At 40.0% G+C, this 19,949-nt stretch overlaps 1 protein-coding gene across 8 annotated transcripts in view; it reads left to right on the top strand.

Moving 5' to 3' along the window:
- C2CD5 (C2 calcium dependent domain containing 5) overlaps positions 1 to 19,949 on the top strand; it is a 91,879-nt gene that overhangs the window by 30,164 nt on the left and 41,766 nt on the right. For all 8 annotated transcript variants that reach the window (XM_062194933.1, XM_062194932.1, XM_062194930.1 and 5 more), the window contains one exon: positions 4,997 to 5,105. In XM_062194933.1, the coding sequence (XP_062050917.1) occupies positions 4,997 to 5,105 (109 nt within the window). The remainder of the gene's footprint in view (positions 1 to 4,996; positions 5,106 to 19,949) is intronic.

The raw sequence follows: 19,949 nt of genomic DNA, 5'->3' as shown, positions 1-19,949 counted from the left end.
TAACTTAGTAACACCGTGAGGCTCATGTTCTTTTTTCTACTAATACAGTGCATGATTTTATATGTAGTGTCCATTATTTTAAGATACAGACCCATAGCTTTTATTACGTCTTATTTAGAAGCTGTAAGCATTTATAGAATTTTATTTGGTGTGTGTTGTTTTCACCAGCACTGGGGGTGGGGGAGGGGCAGGTGAAATATATACTAAATAGATGTGAAAGGGTGGTTTTTTGTTTTTGTTTTTGTTATTTTTTGGATAGGCAGAGTTAGACAGACAGAGAGAAAGGTCTTCCTTCAGTTGGTTCACCCCCAAAATGGCCGCTACAGCCGGCACGCTGCACTGATCCGAAGCCAGGAGCCAGGTGCTTCCTCCTGGTCTCCCATGCGGGTGCAGGGCCCAAGGACTTGGGCCATCCTCCACTGTCTTCCCGGGCCACAGCAGAGAGCTGGACTGGAAGAGGAGCAACCGGGACAGAACCGGCACCCCAACCGGGACTAGAACCCGGAGTACCGGCGCCGCAGGCAGAGGATTAGCCTAGTGAGCTGCGGCACCGGCCAAAAGGGTGGGTTTTTATAAAACAGAGGTACTCCCTTCCTACAGGTTAGGCTCTTGAAACTAGTGGTTTGCAGATCCTCTTATTAGAAATACTGCACTTTAGTTTCCTAGACATTTTCTCCTTCTGTTGAAAGTCTATGTGTAGGCCCTGTTTGCCTTTTAGCCAAGGCTGGAGAGAGCAGAAGTGAACTAAGAGTGATGGGGGTAGCTGTAACTGTTTTCTTTGCTCTGTATCCTACGAGGTAGCATTTGTCTTTCAGCTACTCTTACCTCTTGCATTCATACCTAAGCTACTGCACCAAAAGACCCATTAACATGTTCCAGTCATCTCTTAAAACCAAATGTAGGGGCTGGCATTGTGTGTAGCAGGTAAAGCTTCCACCTGTGTTGCTGACATCCCATGTGGGTGCTGGTTCTTGTCCTAGCTGCTCCACTCTGATCCAGCTCCCTGCTAATGGCCTGGGAAAAGGAGCAGAAGGAGTGCGCAGCCCCATGCACCTGTGTGGGAGACCCGGAAGAAGCTCCTGGGTTCAGCCTGGCCTAGCCCTGTCTATTATAGCTCTCTGGGGAGTCAACTAGCAGATGACAGATCTCTCTCTGACTTTCAAATAAGTAAATAAATCTTAAAACACAAATATAGCAGAAAATTAAAAACATGGAAGAGGGTCAGAGTGAAGGTGTTTGTGTCCATTTACTGTGTTTTAGGTCAGAATGGTCTTATCTCCTGCCCCCTCCTGTTTTCACATTCTCTAGAGTCTCTTATTGCTGCAAATATGATTTTTGTAATCCAGTTATTATTCCAGAATTAGAAATTTAAATTAGAAAAATTTAAATTGCCTTGAAATTTGACATAATGGCATTTTGCTTGGCTTGGCATTTTGCTATGACTTCACTATCTGTACTAAGAACCATCTCACTTTAACGAGAAAAAAAATAATAATTAGTGAAAATCATTTTGAATTTACTGTAGGTCACATTTGCATTTTCAAATACACTTTTAAACATTCTTAAAATTTGGGACACATTAGATACACGTTGCTAGATATTCTTCACGGAATTCACAGCAAGGGTGAGGGGATCTGTGGTTTTCCTATATGACTTTGTAAACTCTTAGTTTGCTATGCCAGGAGAGCTCTATTACCTGTCCTCACTGAGCAGTTACCCGAGGGTATGGGCTGCTCTTTTACCCATCTACATAATACAGTGAAAGCATTGCCAGGTTTAATTTTCCCATTCTCATGCTGCTGCTAGTAATATGGCTCTTCTTTTGGGCAAATTTATTTAGAAGCATGAAGATTACCTCATATGTTCATATATGACTTAGTTTTGTCCAGCTTGAACAGTAAATCATGTTATTGACTTGATGTACTTTTCAAAATATTTTTTAAAGATTTATTTCTTTGAAAGGCAAAGTTAGAGAGGGGGAAAGAGAGAGAGATTCCTTCTGCTGGTTCAATCCTCAAATGGCTTCAATGGCTGGGGTGGGGCCAGGCTGTAACCAGCAGCCTTGGAACTTCATCTGAGCCTCCCACATGGCCGATGGGGGCCCAAGTAATTAGGCCATCTTCCACTGCTTTCCAGGCAAATCAGCAGGGAGCTGGATCAGAAGTGGAGCCGCCAGGACTCGAACTAGCATTGATATGGCATGCTGATGTTGCAGGCAGTGGCTTAACCTACTGGGCCACAACAATGATCCCTGTGTTTATTTGTTAAATATTCATTTCCAACTGTTTTTAACTCACCCGAGTAAGTGGTATGGATTTTTTCGTCTTGAAGAGTGGAAAGCTTTATTTGTCCAGCCTCTTTTAATGGTTATTCAAGTAGCAGTTCTCAAAAATGACTGTTGTTCTTGTCTCTCATAAAAGCATTAAAGCATAAATTGACAGTATCTTCACAATAGATGCCAGAGTGTTAGGAGATGAGAAAGGGAGAACAAAGTTTTATTTAGATTGAGGTTCTACCTGTGAATTGCTTGGTATAAAGCCAGATATATTTTATATTTCAGTAAGACTCTTTGTTCTTTAAGAAGATAGAAATTACCTTTTTAGGTCCTGAGTTGTATGTTTTTCTTAAGAGACTTAGCATAGTTTATTAGATGTCTCTGAAAAATGTTTTACTATAGAACTTTCCAGTTAAAATACATTTTAGTGAGGAACACACTTTGGAAACCATCGCTACAAGCCAAATTTGGTGAATTAGGATCTTTTAAGAGGTGGGGTAATTGATACATCCTTTAGAATCTGCTGTTGATGGCAGCTATGGCTTTTCTAATTAGTTACTTTTCTAGAAATGAAATTTTGGTTAAATAAGAGGCTTTTTAGTTATGATAGGTTATGAAATTATTTGTTTTAAAGTGAGTTGGTGGCCGATCAGGCAACCTGGAGACTTAGAAGACAGAATTTGCTAAGTCAGCAGAGTGTACCTTCATGCCTTTGGAAAGCTGTTGCCTTCTGTTCTCTGATGAGCTCTGCTATGCCTTTTCCCTTGTTCCTTCTTCCACTCTCCTGAGATCTGGGAAGAAGAGTAAATAATCCTGAATAGAGAAATCATTCAGGTTCATACTTACCTAAAATCTTATATGCAGATATTTCACAGTGAGGGAGTTTACTAAATTTCCTAGCTTTACAAGAAAGTGCTGTTTTCTGTTTTGCTTCCAGAATTTTTATTTTCAGTATCTCTTATCTAGATATTTAAAAGATTTAGGCTAATGTAAAGTACTTTTTTTTATTCCTTTGGAATCATCCCATGAGGAAATTTAAAAAATTTAGATATTTCTGACATTGGAAAAACTGTCTTAAATGTCTGACTTATTAGAGAAAGCACGTTTCTTGTAACATAAACTGACCTATGCATCTCTCAGAGAGAAATACATACACATTTTTGACTGAAGGTTTTAGAATGCATTTAACTGACAAATTCGTTTTGTATTCTCTTTTTTTCCTCCTCTCCCTCTGTCAGTTGGGCAAAGCCTAAACATGTTCTAGACTGTGTTTTATTTTTTCTAACGAAGCCTGGATTTTTCTTGCCTTGTTAATTTAAAGATTTGTGTGCGCACACACACTTTGTACTCTACTTTCGTGAGTTACTGAGGCATGCAGCTCTTTTAGCTTTGTGCCAATTGATCCCAAATTGCTATGCCTTGTGGATTATGCTTTTGTGAGTTTGTATTCTCCGTGCTTTAAGCAACCAGTCAGTAATCTTGCTGCTTTTAATGTACCTGGTTCTAGTAGTGTTCTGTATCTATTTCTCTCCCAGCTTTTCTTTGTTGCATTGAGTCTGCCATGCTGTAGAAAATAAGATAATCCTAAATTTTTGAATTCTATATTCCTAACATATGTATTTATAACTTTACTCGGTGGGCATACCACAGTTGAATAATAGAGGCAGTGGGGATCTCCTGTGAACAAAGAGCGTGAGCTTTTGTAGTTGGAACTGTACAGTTCTTTTGACTATTGAGAGCTCTGTTTGGCTTATTTTCCAGCTCTCAGTTAAGTTCAGAGTAACTGAGGCTACTGGTTCGGCGAGCTCTGTGAATTTTGCAGGGAAGATAGCAGCTTTCTCTGATCCGCATCCACTTCGTATCACGGAGGGACCTCTGTCTGGACAGCTGCAGGACCTCCCTTTTCTCCTGGGTGCTGGCTGTTTCAGTGGATTCCTTTCTCTACCTGATCATTTCTTTCTAGCATGCTTCTTACCTCTCAGTTAATGAATTTTCTGTGCCTAAGAGCAGAGGTGAGAAGAGCTTGTGCCATTTTATTGCTCTTGTATGCCTCACCCCTTGTATGCCTCCCCTAGCTCTTACATGCCTCACTGCTTTCCTTAGCATTCATTTCTGTACTTAGCGCTGTCCTGCTGCCCTGGTGTTGATGGAGTAAGAGCACAGAATCCTAGGCAGTGATGTTCTTGGCCTGCCTCACCTTGGTGTGTGTGTGGCCTTATGGTCCCTCTTTTCTGCTAACCCATGCTGCCCCTCCACCCTTCCCAGGTCCCGTTTTCTTTTACATCTCTTAGCCCAGGCCTTGGGAGTCTTCACCAATAGCACACACTTGGTGTGTATGCGAGAGGGTGGCTACACCACTGAGATCTAGAGAAAGGGTGGACAGTCCACTCATCTCACTGTGAATTTGCACCAGAGCTGGGCCCCGATGGAGAGAAAAGAACAGGTTCTGAGTATCTCAGATTGGATTCAGAACATTTTTTCTCATTGAGACTTAATAGGAGGGGCATTTGGATTTGGTGTAACATTGCACATATGGGGAAATGAGTTTGGAACTCTGACCATCTAAGGGAACTGAATTCCGATGCATGTGTAATCTGTGCTGAAGAGAGAGCTTTCAGTTCCAAAGCAGACAGTACATTTTCTTATGACAAGCTTTTTAGCAAGCATGTTTGCTATGCTTTCCATGTGATCAGTAATGTTTTCCTTCATTTTCTCTGTTAGGAGTTTCCATTTTTTACCTTAACGGCATTTCCTGCCGGATTTCTTGTGCACGTTGGAGGTGTTGTTAGTGCACGTTCGGTGAAGCTTTTGGATCGTATCCACAATCCAGGTAGGTTCTTAAAAAATTTGATTTCGGTGTTTCCTTTATTTAAATTGTTATTACTAAAGTTGGTTTTTATAATGTTTCTTAAGCCAGATCTATCTGAAAAGAGAAGCAAAAAGAAAGTAAAATTTACAATATCTTAATTGAAAATTAACCAAGTAGAAGTATATTCTAGTTACTTTCCTAAAAAAAGCAAATGAACAGGCCTTGGTTTATTTTTGGCCAGGTGTCACTCTGAGAGAATCCTTAAATAGCTTTTGAGTTAGCAGTTTACTTTGACCCATAGGCATAAAAAAATTTATAATTTGACCGTTTAGGACATTAATTTAAGATGTTAATTCTTATTAAAAATAACTATTTATAGGTTATTTAATTTCATTCCTCAAAAAAAGACATTTTTAAAAGATTTATTTATTTATTCAAAAGGCAGAGTTACAGAAAGACAGAGGCAGACAGAGAGAGAAGGAAGGATAGGGTGGTTCTTCCATCCCTGATTCACTCCCCAAATGGCCGCAGTGATCGGAACTGGAGCCAATCCAAAACCATGAGCCAGGAGCTTCCTCTGGGTCTCCCACATGGGTGAAGGGGCCCAAGCAGTTGGATCATCTCCTACTGCTTTCCCAGGCCATAGCAGAGAACTGGACTCGAAATAGAGCAACTGGGACTCAAACCAGCGCCATATGGGATGCTGGCACTGCAGGTGGCTGCACTGGCTCCCAAAAAGGCATTCCTTTAAAATGTAATTGTAAACATTGTGTAGAGGATCTAAAATCTAATTAATTTAATTTAATTCCAATCAATTAAATTCAGTTAATTTAATTTAATTAATTAAAGATTAAAAATCATCAGCCTCCTAGCATCTGACTCCTTAGTTTCTCTTATGTGGCTATTTGTTTGATTCACATAAGTAAGAATAGTAGCTCCTTTGTTTAAAACCTGGGCCATAATTTTAAAAGAAGTAGCAATCAATGTCCTAGTAATTTTAGACCTTTGAATTGGAAATACTCTGGTGATTGTTCTTAATCTAAAATGATCATGATAAATGGTAGGAACTTTTTGAATGAAATGTGTTCTTGAATATCATTGACTGGATGCTCAGTCATTTGCTCAAATGAGTTATTATTTTGATGACATCCCTGAAGTCAGAAATTATGTTAATATCTTACATTGTAATTCTCAGTAACCTCTTCATGAGGCTTGTATTGACAACTATAAAAAGGAATGTGAAATGCTTTGAAGTCATTGGATCAAAGACATTGATTGCATAGTGAGTTTGTGGATAGAGAGTATTTCCATCCTTTAAAATTAAAAAAACAAAAAACAAAAAACTTGTGCCCTGCGATTTGATGTCACTTGAATTAATTACAGAGAAGCAAAGTGGAGTTCTTCTGGACATGATGGACATGAATGGGAATCAGAAAAGCAGTGCTAGCCAGGATTATGTAATTCTAAGGCTAAACAAATACCTTTTAAGCATCAGCATTCTTTTTTTTTTTTGTCTCTGGTTTAATTTTGTTCCTTGTTTCTTTTTTTTTTTTTTTTCTTTTTGACAGGCAGAGTGGATAGTGAGAGAGAAAGAGACAGAGAGAAAGGTCTTCCTTTTTGCCATTGGTTCACCCTCCAATGGCCGCCGCCGCCGGCGCATCGTGCTGATCTGAAGCAAGGAGCCAGGTGCTTCTCCTGGTCTCCCATGCGGGTGCAGGGCCCAAGGACTTGGGCCATCCTCCACTGCCTTCCCGGGCCATAGCAGAGAGCTGGCCTGGAAGAGGGGCAACCGGGATAGAATCCGGCTCCTCAACCGGGACTAGAACCCGGTGTGCCGGTGCCGCAAGGCGGAGGATTAGCCTGTTAAGCCACAGCGCCGGCCGTCCTTGTTTCTTATTATTCTAGCCAATTGAAGAATTTTTCTTTATTATAGTATTTGTATATTCTGCAGCAAGTAATGAAAAATTGAGACTGATGCTAGTTTCATGTACTGAAATCTTATAGGCTATGCCAAGTTCTACATCTTTCTGTGTGGGAACTTAAATTATTTAAAACATGCAAGCAAATACTGAGTTACAGTACTTCACGTTATCTGTGTTACCTGAGACCAGTTACTATGGACCTTTGATTAAATATTTTGAGAAATGGCATCACCTGATACAGTAGCTACAAAATGGTGATGTCTTCTGTTTACTGAAAATTCTTTGATTTTATTTTTATTTTGTTACTTCCATATACTCTGAGTAAGCAGCAGAGTCTGGGAGAACAAATGAAGGTCACTTAAATAGCTTTTAAGTGTTGAGCTCTATTTAAATTGTCACCAGTTTTTATTTAAAAAACTGCTATTTGGGGTTTGCCATACCTCCAAGTTCATTCTAGTTGTGTAAAACAAATGTAAGAATCCAGGTCCAGGGAAAAACCAAAGAAAATCCTTATTATAGAATATGTTCTGTGTTTTTTAATTACCAGAACTACCCATTCTCTCTTTTTCCTTCCCTTTCAGAATATTTTTTCTATTCACAGGTAGAAAAGCTGTTACGAATGAACTGCTTCCAAAATGGTTATGGGCATATCGATATAAATGCTGTTAATGTTTATAAAAATAAATGTATTTTTATTTTCTTTCCTTTTTAGTTAAATACGTATCAATTATATATTCTAATAGTTCCAAAATTAATTTGGTTTAAAAGATTCTAATTCTTTGGATTGTTTTTATGTATGTATTGTTAACTAAAAAGAAATATTTTCTTAAGAACATTTATTAACCTCAAGGCCCCTTAAGTAATTATCTGTTAAAAAAAAAAACTTAAATTTGTTGAAGCTGAATGTTAAAACAGTGAAATTCCCATAATGCTGAAGCAGTACTTTTGTGACACTGCTACTCTGTTGAGAGAAACTTAGGGTGCATTGAGATGCACATGCTGGTATTAAAGTACTGTGTTTGCATTCTCAGATGAGTCTGCAGCTATTTTTTGACTACTGAATATGGGAAATGTTTTTTTCACTCTCAGTATAGAAGGGTAAAAAGTCTTAGTGTAAAACCATGACTACCTGCTAACTCTATAGATTATAATTTCTAGATTTTTGTCTTTAGAACTTAGTCCTTTGTTAAATATTTACCAAACAGGAACAAACAACAAGGGGAAGAATGGGGTAGTTTTAAAAATTAACTGATAATTAGACTAGTTAATGGTAGATTACTGTAGCATGCTTCTTCTTTCCCTTTCTATTTCTACTTCTTATTAACTCTGCTATCTGTGTCTTTCCAGTTCCTGTCTAGTGATGTTGTCAATTGTGTTCTTGTTTCTAGTGTTTTTTTGTTTTGTTTTATTCCTACTATTCTGCACCTAAAACTGATCTACTAATTTGCTGTTTTGAACTCAGCCTTTGTCGGAATTATGGGTAACACAAGATCTTACAAACTACTAGACTGGAATAGTTTCAATTCAGGTATTTTAATGGTCATTCAGTACTACATATGCTGACAAAAATTATGGCAGCTCAGTGAAGTTTTTAGAAATGTTCTAGATTAAATAGGCTTAATGTCAATTTAGTTATACAGATACGTTCTGCAATATGTATATATAACGCAACTTCCATGGAAATGCAATTATAAAATGTATTAATTAAAACAAAATTAATCAAAACTATAGAAATACCATAAGTTATGAATGACTTTTTTTAGGTGATAAATTTCAAGATGATAATTTTAAATTATATTTATTACATTTTGGGCAGTTTTTTTCAGATGTAAATAACATGGACATTAGCTTTATGATTGAGCAAACATTTAACTATGAGTAATAAATAACTAGTCTGATAAAACTTAAAGTATATTTAAGCTGTATATTTAGATTTGAATAGAATATATTTAGTGTTCTATTAAGACACTATAAAAGTATAATTGTTAGCATTTTTCTTTAAAATTCAGGAAGTGTTCTAAAATATAGTAACTAAGAGTATATTTTTGGGGGGATTAAATAACTTTCATAAGCTTTCCATCTACCCCTACCACATGAGAATGTAATTTTTTTAAGTAATTTTACATATGGATATAGTTTGTAGCTTTTACATCTGATGAAATGGTTTAGAAGCAAGGTCAATTTTTTCATTTTGCTAAAAGCATATTCTCAGTAATGTAAATACGTAATTTTTAATTGCCTTTTTAAATTATAGACCAGCTTGCTTATTTGAAGCTCATATTTTGCCTCAAGTTCTTTGTGTCAGAAAGTGTGTATTACACAAAAACAAAGACATCAAGTGACTCAGCATTTTAGATAATATCTCATCATCTTTTTTTTTCTTTTAAGATTTATTTATTTACTTGAAAGGCAGAGTTACACAGAAGCAGAGGAAGAGAGAGAGAGGTCTTCCATCTGCTGTTTCACTCCCCAGATGGCTGCAACAGCCAGAGCTGGGCCGATCCAAAGCCAGGAGCCAAGAGCCTCCTCCAGGTCCCATACGTGGGTGCAGGGGACCAAGGACTTGGGCCATTTTCCACTGCTTTCCCAGGCCACAGCAGAGAGCTGCATTGGAAGTAGAGCAGCCAAGACTTGAATCAGTGCCCACATGGGGTGCTGACAACATCTTAGGCAGCAGCCTTACCCACTGTGTCACAGTGCCAGCCCCATCATCTGCTTAATACTATAAACATTATTTGTTAAAATCCCAAGATGTAAGTTCTGAAGTAAGTCATGAGTAGTTGACTATGCAGTAACTCATGGTCACCATGCAGATTTATCTCAGTTTAATCTGATCAGGTACAGCCTTTGCACGTGGAGCCTGGGATCAGTTGGGATATCTTCAGGCCATTATCCCTGTTTACCATAAGTTTGCAAACATGCTGTTGTTGATTAGAATTAAATTTGATCATTTTTAGTATAACATTTCAACATTTCATTATTGCTTTTTTCTTTAAGATCTATTTATTTGAAAGTCTGAGTTAGAGAGAGAGAGATGGAGAGACAGAAAAAGATCTTCTATCCACTGGTTCATTCCTCAAATGACCACGACAGCCAGGGCTGGACCAGGCGGAATCCAGGAAGCCTGGAACTCCATCTGGGTCTCCCACATGGGTGGTGGGATCCAAGCACTATGCTACAGTGCTGACCCCTCGTTGTTGCTTTATGGTGAGAAATTAAAACATACCTTGCTGGTTTCTTTCACAAAGTAAGAATATATTTTTAAAACCATGGGCAGGGGCTGGCCCTATGGCACTGCCAGTTAAAGCCCTGGCCTGAGGCGCCAGCATCCCATATAGACTCTGGTTCTAGTCCCGGCTGCTCCTCTACTGATACAGCTCTCTGTTACAGCTCTCTGTTATGTCCTGGGAAAGCAGTAGAGGATGGCCTAGGTCCTTGGGCCCCTGCACCCATGTGGGAGACCCCAAAGAAGCTCCTGGCTCCTGACTTCGGATTGGCTCAGCTCTGGCCGTTGTAGCCATCTGGGGAGTGAACCAGTAGATGGAAGACCTTTCTCTGTGTCTACCTCTCTCTGTGACTCTGTCTTTCAAATAAATTAAAAAAAAAAAAAAATGGACAAATTAGAATATTGGGAAGAGAGAAGGATGTAGAAAAAGGAAGTTGAGAGCACATTGATGATTAATAATTTAAGGAACTATAGTCTTATTGGGACAAAGGTGTTTAGGGTGATGTATGTGTTTGTCAGATGATAGAATAGTTTGAAAGTAGATATAGGAAAAAATTAATTCTTAGAGGAATAAAAAGGACATTGTCTCATGCAAGCAGAATTACAGAGTTTGGCAAAGAAAACGTGGTTGATGAAACAGCATATCTTGCCATCATTTCAAATAGTGTCAGATAGGAAATGTATTAAATAAAATGGATATAAACTGTAGAATATTAAAAGGCCTTAAAAGATGACACTTTCAGTGTTGTGTTGTCATAGCTCTTGATGAGGCATTATAATCTTTCTAGTAACAGTACATCTTCAGAAATAAAGCTGATTTTAGTATTAAACTATGTTTTCTAGATTGCCTGGCACCATTTTATATACTGCATTATCAGTTTCTTGATAAGCCTTCAAAGAGAAAAGAAAAAGAAACAATACCATATTGAATATACTTAATAGTTTTTAGATATTTTTATCTCAGAAACAAAAGGTGGAAAGATACAGGAAAATATATCACACAGTGTTTCATAAAATCTGGTATGTAACATGTACACCATACACAACCACAGGCCACATAATAATATTGTGGTCAGCAACACACTGTATGTACAGCAGTGGTCCCTTAGAATTATGTTGCCTAGTGATATCGTAGGCATCTTAGTCTGTGTAAGCACACTCTAAGATATTCACACAGTGACAGAGTTGCCTAATGATGCACTGTTTAAAGGATGCATGGCCTTATTGGAATTTATTTAGTTCTGTGCAGTTTGCTAGGTGGTAGAGTACAAAAGTTACCAGTCCCCTACATTCATGAAACTCTTAAGTTAGAGGATAGAGAATCATTAAATGGTTTTCTGGGTGGTGTGGTGTGGTGTGGTGTGACTTAGAGTTAAAGAGGAAGGCACAATTGACAGTGTCAGGGAAGTCGGATTTGAAGGAATGCTGGAGAATCACAGATTTATATGTTTCAGACAGTTATGTTAAGGCCCATGTTAATATGGGAGTGTGGTTCTGAAACTTCAAGCATTTGTACCATATCCTTTGATGACGTTTACATGGTTGCTTCATACTTGCTAAATTGTTTGCCACAGAGAACAACAAAATGATGTGGCTAGTTTTTTAGTTAGCTTTTTTCTCCCATCTCATTTTCTCCTCTTTTACTGTCTTAGTTTGTGTTAACTAAGCTGATAGAAAATACTTTTTAGAGCAGGAGGGAGGAACCCCTATCCAAGAACTTATTTTAAAAATAATACTTTTTCTTATCTTCTTAAGTTTCTGGTTTGATAATAGATTTTGAGAAAGACAAGATGAATCTTGCCACAGCACTTGCAGATCTTGTTTGTGGCATGCCAGGAATAGGAGTGCGTGGGAATAGCATAGGGTAGCCTGTGGTCATATCTACATTCTGCTATTGATTATAGGATGGATGCAGAATGGATTTATTTATTTATTTTTAAAGGTTTATCTATTTATTTGAAAGTCAGAGTTACACAGAGAAGGAGAGCCAGAAAGAAAGAGAGAGAGAGGTCTTCCATCCGCTGATTAACTCCCAATTGCCTGCAGCGGCTGGAGCTGAGCTGATCCGAAGCCAGGAGCCAGGAGCTTGTTCCTGATCTCCCATGTGGGTTTAGGGGCCCAAAGACTTGGCCCATCTTCTACTGCTTTTCCAGGCCAAAGCAGAGAGTTGGATCGGAAGTGGAACAGCCGGGACTCAAACTGGCACCCATATGGGATGCCGGCACTGCAGGCAGCAGCTTTACCCGCCATGCCACAGCACTGCCCCTGATATTTATTTATTTTTAAACATTTGTTTAATTTATTTCAAAGTCAGTTACAGAGAGAGAGAAGGAGAGAGAGAGGTTCACTCCCCAAATGGCCTCAGCAGGGGGAACTAGGCCAGACCAGAGCCAGGAGCCAAGAGCTAGGAGCCAGGAGTTTCCTCCTGATCTCCCACATGGGTGCAAGGGCCCAAGCAATTGGGCCATCCTCCACTGCTTTCCTAGGTGCATTAGCAGGGAGCTGGATCAGAAGTGGAGGAGGCAGGAATCAAAATGGCAGCCACATGGGATTACCAGCATACCAGCATTGTAGGTGGTGGTAGAGTGATAAGAAAGTGGAGAGACAGAGATAGAAATTCTAAGAGATCTTCTTTCTGTCTGCTGGTTTATTTCTCCCAGGCCTGCAGCAGCAGTGGGCGGGCCAAGGCTGATGCCAGGAGCCAGGAGCCAGGAACCACATGAGTGGCAGGAATCCAAGTCCTTGGGTCATTATCTGCTACCTCATAGGCACATTAGCAGGAAGCTGGATAAGAAATGTGGAACAGTTAAGGCTCGAACTGGGCAATCGTGTGTGGGATACAGGCAAAAGACATCATAAATTCATAAAATATTTGGAATGTCAAATTAGCAGTGTTTATCTGAGAGGGATGAGAGACAGAGAATCCCATATACTTACAAATCTAAAATTTCAGTGAGGTATTGAGTCCTATCATTTGGAAACTCACTGTGTTTTTGAAAGTTTATTTCTGAAAAATATTTGATGAATGCATTTTAATACTCACTGTTTCTCAAGTTTTTTTGTTTTTGTTTTTTTTTTTTTTTTTTTTGACAGGCAGAGTGGACAGTAGAGAGAGACAGAGAGAAAGGTCTTCCTTTTTGCCGTTGGTTCACCCTCCAATGGCCGCTGCGGTAGGCGCGCTGCGGCCGGCGCACCGCGCTGATCCGATGGCAGGAGCCAGGTGCTTATCCTGGTCTCCCATTTGAGTGCAGGGCCCAAGCACCTGGGCCATCCTCCACTGCCTTCCCTGGCCACAGCAGAGAGCTGGCCTGGAAGAGGGGCAACCGGGACAGGATCGGTGCCCCAACCGGGACTAGAACCCGGTGTGCCGGCGCCACAAGGCGGAGGATTAGCCTAGTGAGCCGCGGTGCCGGCTGTTTCTCAAGTTTTTAATCAGCAGTAGTCTTGGTATAGTTGAGAAAAGTTTGTTTTTCTTTCTTTGTATAGGATACATGTCAGCTTAAGTATTTTTTTTTTAGAAACTTGCAAGAGGGAATATAAAGTGGTTATATAACGTGCGTTGAAAATACAATTGTAGGCCGGCACCGTGGCTCAATAGGCTAATCCTCCGCCTGCGGCGCCGGCACACCGGGTTCTAGCCTCGGTCAGGCTGCCGGATTCTGTCCCGGTTGCCCCTCTTCAAGGCCAGCTCTCTGCTGTGACCCGGGAGTGCAGTGGAGGATGACCCAAGTGCTTGGGCCCTGCACCCACCTGGGAGACCAGGAGAAGCACCTGCTCCTAGCTTCAGATCAGCGCAATGCGCTGGCCGCAGTGTGCTGGCTGTGGCGGCCTTTGGAGGGTGAACCAATGGCAAAAGGAAGACCTTTCTCTCTGTCTCTCTGTCTCTCTCTCTCTTTCTCTCCCTCTCTCTCTCACTGTCCATTCTGCCTGTCAAAAAAAATAATAATATGAAAAAAAGAAAATACAATTGTATATAAGTTTGAAATAGCTTCCAAACTTAGATATTTTTAACATGATGTTTTAAATTCTTTTTTTGTTTGTTTGTTTTTATTTTTTGACAGGCATAGTGGACAGTGAGAGACAGAGACAGAGAGAAAGGTCTTCCTTTGCCGTTGGTTCACCCTCCAGTGGCCGCTGTGGCCGGGGCGCTGTAGCCGGTGCACAGCGCTGATCTGAAGGCAGGAGCCAGGTGCTTCTCCTGGTCTCCCATGGGGTGCAGGGCCCAGGCACCTGGGCCATCCTCCACTGCACTCCCTGGCCACAGCAGAGAGTTGGCCTGGAAGAGGGCCACCGGGACAGAATCCGGCGCCCCAACCGGGACTAGAACCCGGAGTGCCGGCGCTGCAAGGCGGAGGATTGGCCTAGTGATCTGCGGCGCCAGCCGATGTTTTAAATTCTTAAAAGTCAAGTAGGCGCCAGCGCTGTGGCACAGTGGGTTAAAGCCTGGCTATAGTGCTGGCATCCCATATGGGTGCTGGATCGAGTCCTGGCTGCTCCACTTCCAATCTGACTCCCTGCTAATGTGCCTGGGAGAGCAGTGGAGGATAGCTCCAGTCCTTTAGCCCTTGTCCTGCCATGGGAGATCTGGAAGCAGCTCCTGGCTCCTGGCTTCAAGTCAGATCAGCTCCGGCTGTCATGGCAATTTGGCGAGTGAACCAGTGGATAGAAGGCCTCCCCCCGCTTCCCCGCCCTATCTCTACTCTCTGTGTGACTCAAATAAAATCTTTTTTTAAAAAAAAATTCTTAAGTAAAACAAATTGTTAAAAATTAGATATCTTTTATTAAAAAATAGTTTTTAATAGTTTTTTTTTATTTATTTATTTGAAAAGCAGGGTTACAGAGAGATTGTCCATCCACTGGTTCACTTTCCAGATGGCCACAATGACTGGAGTTGGGCCACTCCGAAGCCCAGATCCAAGATCTTTCCAAAAGATCTTGATCTTTCCAGAAGATCTTCCAGAAGAAGGAGCCAAGCCAGGACTTGAACCAGTGCTAATATGGGTTGCCAAAGTCTCAGGTTTTACCTGCTTTGCCATAATGCCAGTCCCAAATTTTAGAGAATATTTTAAAAAGTTTTTAAAAATATGTTTTTAGACAGGTCTAAGATTTTAGCATGTATTGTATCTAAAATATTCTGGATCTTTTAATAAACTTTTTTTTTTTTTTAGTTTTAGTTTTATTTATTTGAAAGACAGAGTTAGAGAGGGAGAGACAGAGAGGTCTTCCATCCGCTGGTTCACTCCCCAAATGGCTGCAGTGGCCGGAGCTGAGCCAACCCAAATTCAGGAGCCAAGAGCTTCTTCTGGGTCTCCCACTTGGGCCATCTTCCACTGCTTTCCCAATCCACAGCAGAGAGCTGGATCGGAAGTTGGGCAGCCAAGATTTGAACTCGCATCCATATGGGATGCCGGCACTTCAGGCCAGAGCTTTAACCCTCTGTGCCACAGCGCCGGCCCCCCCGTAATACACTTTTACTAGTGATGAGGCAAGATTGAAATTAGTGGTTTCGGCTGGCGCCGTGGCTCAACAGGCTAATCCTCCGCCTAGCGGCTCCGGCACACCAGGTTCTAGTCCTGGTCGGGGCACCGGATTCTGTCCCGGCTGCCCCCCTTCCAGGCCAGCTCTCTGCTGTGGCCAGGGAGTGCAGTGGAGGCTGGCCCAAGTGCTTGGGCCCTGCACCCCATGGGAGACCAGGATAAGCACCTGGCTCTTGCCTTCGGATCAGTGTGGTGCGCCGGCTGCAGTGCGCCGGCCGCGGCGGCCATTGGAAGGTGAACCAACAGCAAAGGAAGACCTTTCTCTCTGTCTCTGTCTCTCACTGTCCACTCTGCCTGTCAAAAAAAAAAAAAAAAAAAAATAGTGGTTTCAAATTAGAAAACTTGTTGTTGTTAGCCTTCAGATTTATAGTTGTTTAGAAATTAGTCTTATTAATAGTTAAAATAAGTGTAGTTCTTACTTTCTAGAATATTTAATTTTTATAAAAGTTAAGCAGCTAATAATATAAGCAAATATTTTTACAATACACATGTCAGTCTGTTAGCTCATATAATTTTAAAGATTTATTTATTAGAATGTGGGAGAGACAGAGAGAGAGAGAGAGTTGGAATGGTCTTTCTGCTGATTCATTCCCCAAATGGCCCCAGTTGTCAGGGTTGGGCCAGGCCAAAGGAAACCTCATCCAATCTTCTACATGGGAGCAGGGTCCCAAGCACTTAGGCCATCTTTTGGTGCTTTCCCAGGCACATTAACAGTGAGCTGGATCAGAAGTGGGACAGCTGGGACTCGAACAAGTGACCATTTGGGTCAGGCAAAGGCTTAATCTGTGCCACAACGCCAGTCCCTCATCTAACTTTTTTAAGTAGAAATTAATTATTCATTAGATATTTGTGGAATGCCTACCATGTGTTGAGCAACATGTGGGATAGTGGAAGGAATACCATTGTTAAACAAATCAGACATCTGTTGACCCGTACAGCCTGGACTAATTATTAGACTATTTGAGGATATACTATGTGTATGTGGGTTTTAGTTAAATGGAGTTAGGTAGTAGGCCCTCTTCGAACTTGTATTCTGGTGTTCTCAGCAGTTAATCTTTTTGCTTTATCTGAGAAGTACGCATAAGCAGGTGTGCAAAACATAAGCCTAAAGTAGTTAAGCAGCTTTTGGTTCTCAGTATTTTAATGATATATTCAGGGAATAGGTAAATAGAATTTGAGAAGGCATAAATACAGCAATTATGATACATGAGCTTTTTTATACTACTAGTAATTTTAGAGTAACAGATTTTTTTTTTATATTAGATATAAAAAAAGGCTCCAGTTTGGTCCAACATGGGTTATATCCCAGTTGCCAGCCTAACATCCCAAGTCACTAGATCTTGCTGTTTGCTTTGTGTTTTAACACCACTTCCTCTGTAATGAGACTCTTAACTCAGCCTGTTATTAATCCTGCCCAGTCTGAGGGTGTTTACTTCTTCAAACCTAAACTTTTAAATTTGTTTCATTAGAGGAATTAGCTTCTCCAAGAGTTATCAGTTGGAATATTACTTTCAGGTCTTTGAGGATATAGCTTTTCATGCTGTCCGTAGTGACATAATTATATTGAAAATCATCCAACCTGACCCTTTATTTCCTCTTGCTCAGTTAAAAATTAGGTTGAATATCAAGTGATTTTCTTTTTTTCTTTTGATCAGAATAAAAGATTTTCCAGATTGGAGCTGTTGTCTTCCAGGACTATGGAAAAATAGATGTGTGCAATTGCTTAACATGTCGTGGGGATTGAGTTTAATAAAGGCATATTTTGTTGAGTTGTTCACTACTTTACTTTCTGAGGTATAGACTGTTATTTAGGAGTTTTTACCGGTATCACCTGCCCTTCAGAAGCATGATAAAACAATAAACAGATGGCAAGATAGCAGGCTGTGGCCATGCTCCAGAAAAGTAACAGTACTACAAATGAATGAATTCTGATGTCAACCCACATGTGTCAGCATTAGTCCTAAAGGAGGCATCAGTGAAGTACTGATTTAAAGTTCAGTTCAAGTTACAACTAAAAGGATATGTTAAAAGATTTGTGATTGGCTATGAAGAGTTTTGACCTATAGAACAAAAACATAAAATAATATGAAATATAATTTTTGTAACTATTAACTTTTAAATTCTCTTTAAATGATACCATTTTGTAATTTAAAATAATTCTATGAATTACTGGGAGGAACATAGTATTTAAAGTGAAGAGGTTTTTTTTCCCTTTATAAGAACCTTTGAAATTCTTATCAAATGTGATCTCACATCTCAGTTGTATATATATATATATATATATATTATTTTTTTTTTTTTGACAGAGTGGACAGTGAGAGAGAGAGACAGAGAGAAATGTCTTCCTTTTGCCATTGGTTCACCCTCCAATGGCCGCCGCGGTTGGCGCGCTGCGGCTGGCGCACCGCGCTGATCCGATGGCAGGAGCCAGGTGCTTCTCCTGGTCTCCCATGGGGTGCAGGGCCCAAGCACTTGGGCCATCCTCCACTGCACTCCGGGCCACAGCAGAGAGTTGGCCTGGAAGAGGGGCATCCGGGGCAGGACCGGTGCCCTGACCGGGACTAGAACCCGGTGTGCCGGCGCCACAAGGTGGAGGATTAGCCTAGTGAGCCGCGGCGCCGGCCCCAGTTGTATATATTTTAAAGAGCTAAATTTTATGGGTGGCAATGTAGTTGTCATCAATTTTTAAGCCACTCTCTTTTGCCTTTTATAAAAGTATGGTAAATCCTCAATTTTGTAGTCTTATAGAGTGAATAGAACAATTTGGATTCACTGTTGTGTTTCCTATAAGAATGTAGTAGCAATTTTAAACCTTAAAAATTCTGTTGTAGAGATTGATTTCTATATTTCTCATTGTTTTTTGGTAATAAATTAGGCTGAAAATTCTGTGGTTCATCTTTAGCATGAGTGTAATAAAGGCTTTGAAGGTAAATTTAACTTTTCTTTAATATTGAGTAAACTGATTAGTCTTAATTTTATTCTAAATAGCTCCTAAACTTAATAGCCTATCTATATACATAGAGAGAGAGGGAGAGAGAGAGAGAGATCTCCTCCTTAGGCTTATTTTCACAGTTGTAGATGATTACTGCTAACTCAAGCACTAGTGTGTGATTAAGTGCTCCCTACTGTATGCTTGCCTTGCTTTCACCTAAACTCTAGGGCCATTCCTTTCTGTGACCATTTCAGTGAGCTGCCATAGTTTTCAGTCCGTACTGTCACCTGATCCAAGCATGCGCCCAAATATCCACTGTTTCTGGCTCCTGTATGCTGAATCTGCTTTGCAAACCCTCTGTTCCTTGAGCTTTTGCTGTAGCCAAAAACCAAATTGAAGAACTACTCTGGAGTGTGGACATATGCCATTTGCTTCCTGAGCTCCCATGTTATGTAACTCTTTTTAGCTTTTTATTACACTTGTAAATAGTTTATTAAGTACAGTAATGGCATCCCCATGTGCAGTTGTGTGGCTCATGTGTCGAAATAAAGGCTGCTTGTGAATTTGTCAGAAGAGTATGAATGCTCCACTTGCGCTACATTCAGCTTTTTGGTTTTCTGTTTTCTTTATTTTTTTAAATCAGCCACTTATTCTTTCATAGTGTTTGATTTAATTACGATTATTTTGTGTGTCATTCCAAGGTAAGTTTGATGTAAATAAACTTTGTATTCTATGTGGTTACATGTATCTCACAGGAATTATTATACTTTTCCATTTAGACAAGCTGGCCATTTCTAGTAAATGTGTTTCAAACCTAAAATCAATAGCTCCTTCCATTTTTCATTAGCTATTCAACAGTGTTACAGACTGCTTCTTTTAAAATTCATTTTTCAAACATATTTCTGGTGGTTCAGCTAATAGGCAAAACTAATGTGAGAAAATCTGTTCCTATAAAAACAGAATGCAGTTTCTTAAGAAAATAATATTTTAAACTTTAAGAATGGTTTAAAAAATCAGTAGGAGGTTCTACTAGTTAGCTCAAGAAAAGTTAAACTTTTATTTCATGCGGTGTTACAGGAAAATAATTATTTCCTAAACGTAGATGTATTTTTATTGTTATTCATATTTTGTGTCCTGATAAGCATAGTTTGATTGATTAGAGTGTATACTTGAAAAATAGTTTGACTTATGATTCAAAGATTTTCTTTTAGAATAGGATGTTAATGCATATATACATATATAGAAATT

This window comes from Lepus europaeus, chromosome 6, assembly GCF_033115175.1.
Source record: "Lepus europaeus isolate LE1 chromosome 6, mLepTim1.pri, whole genome shotgun sequence".
NCBI classification, from domain to species: domain Eukaryota; kingdom Metazoa; phylum Chordata; class Mammalia; order Lagomorpha; family Leporidae; genus Lepus; species Lepus europaeus.
The sequence above is the reverse complement of the archived record's forward strand: the minus strand, read 5'-3'. Positions and strand labels throughout refer to the sequence as shown.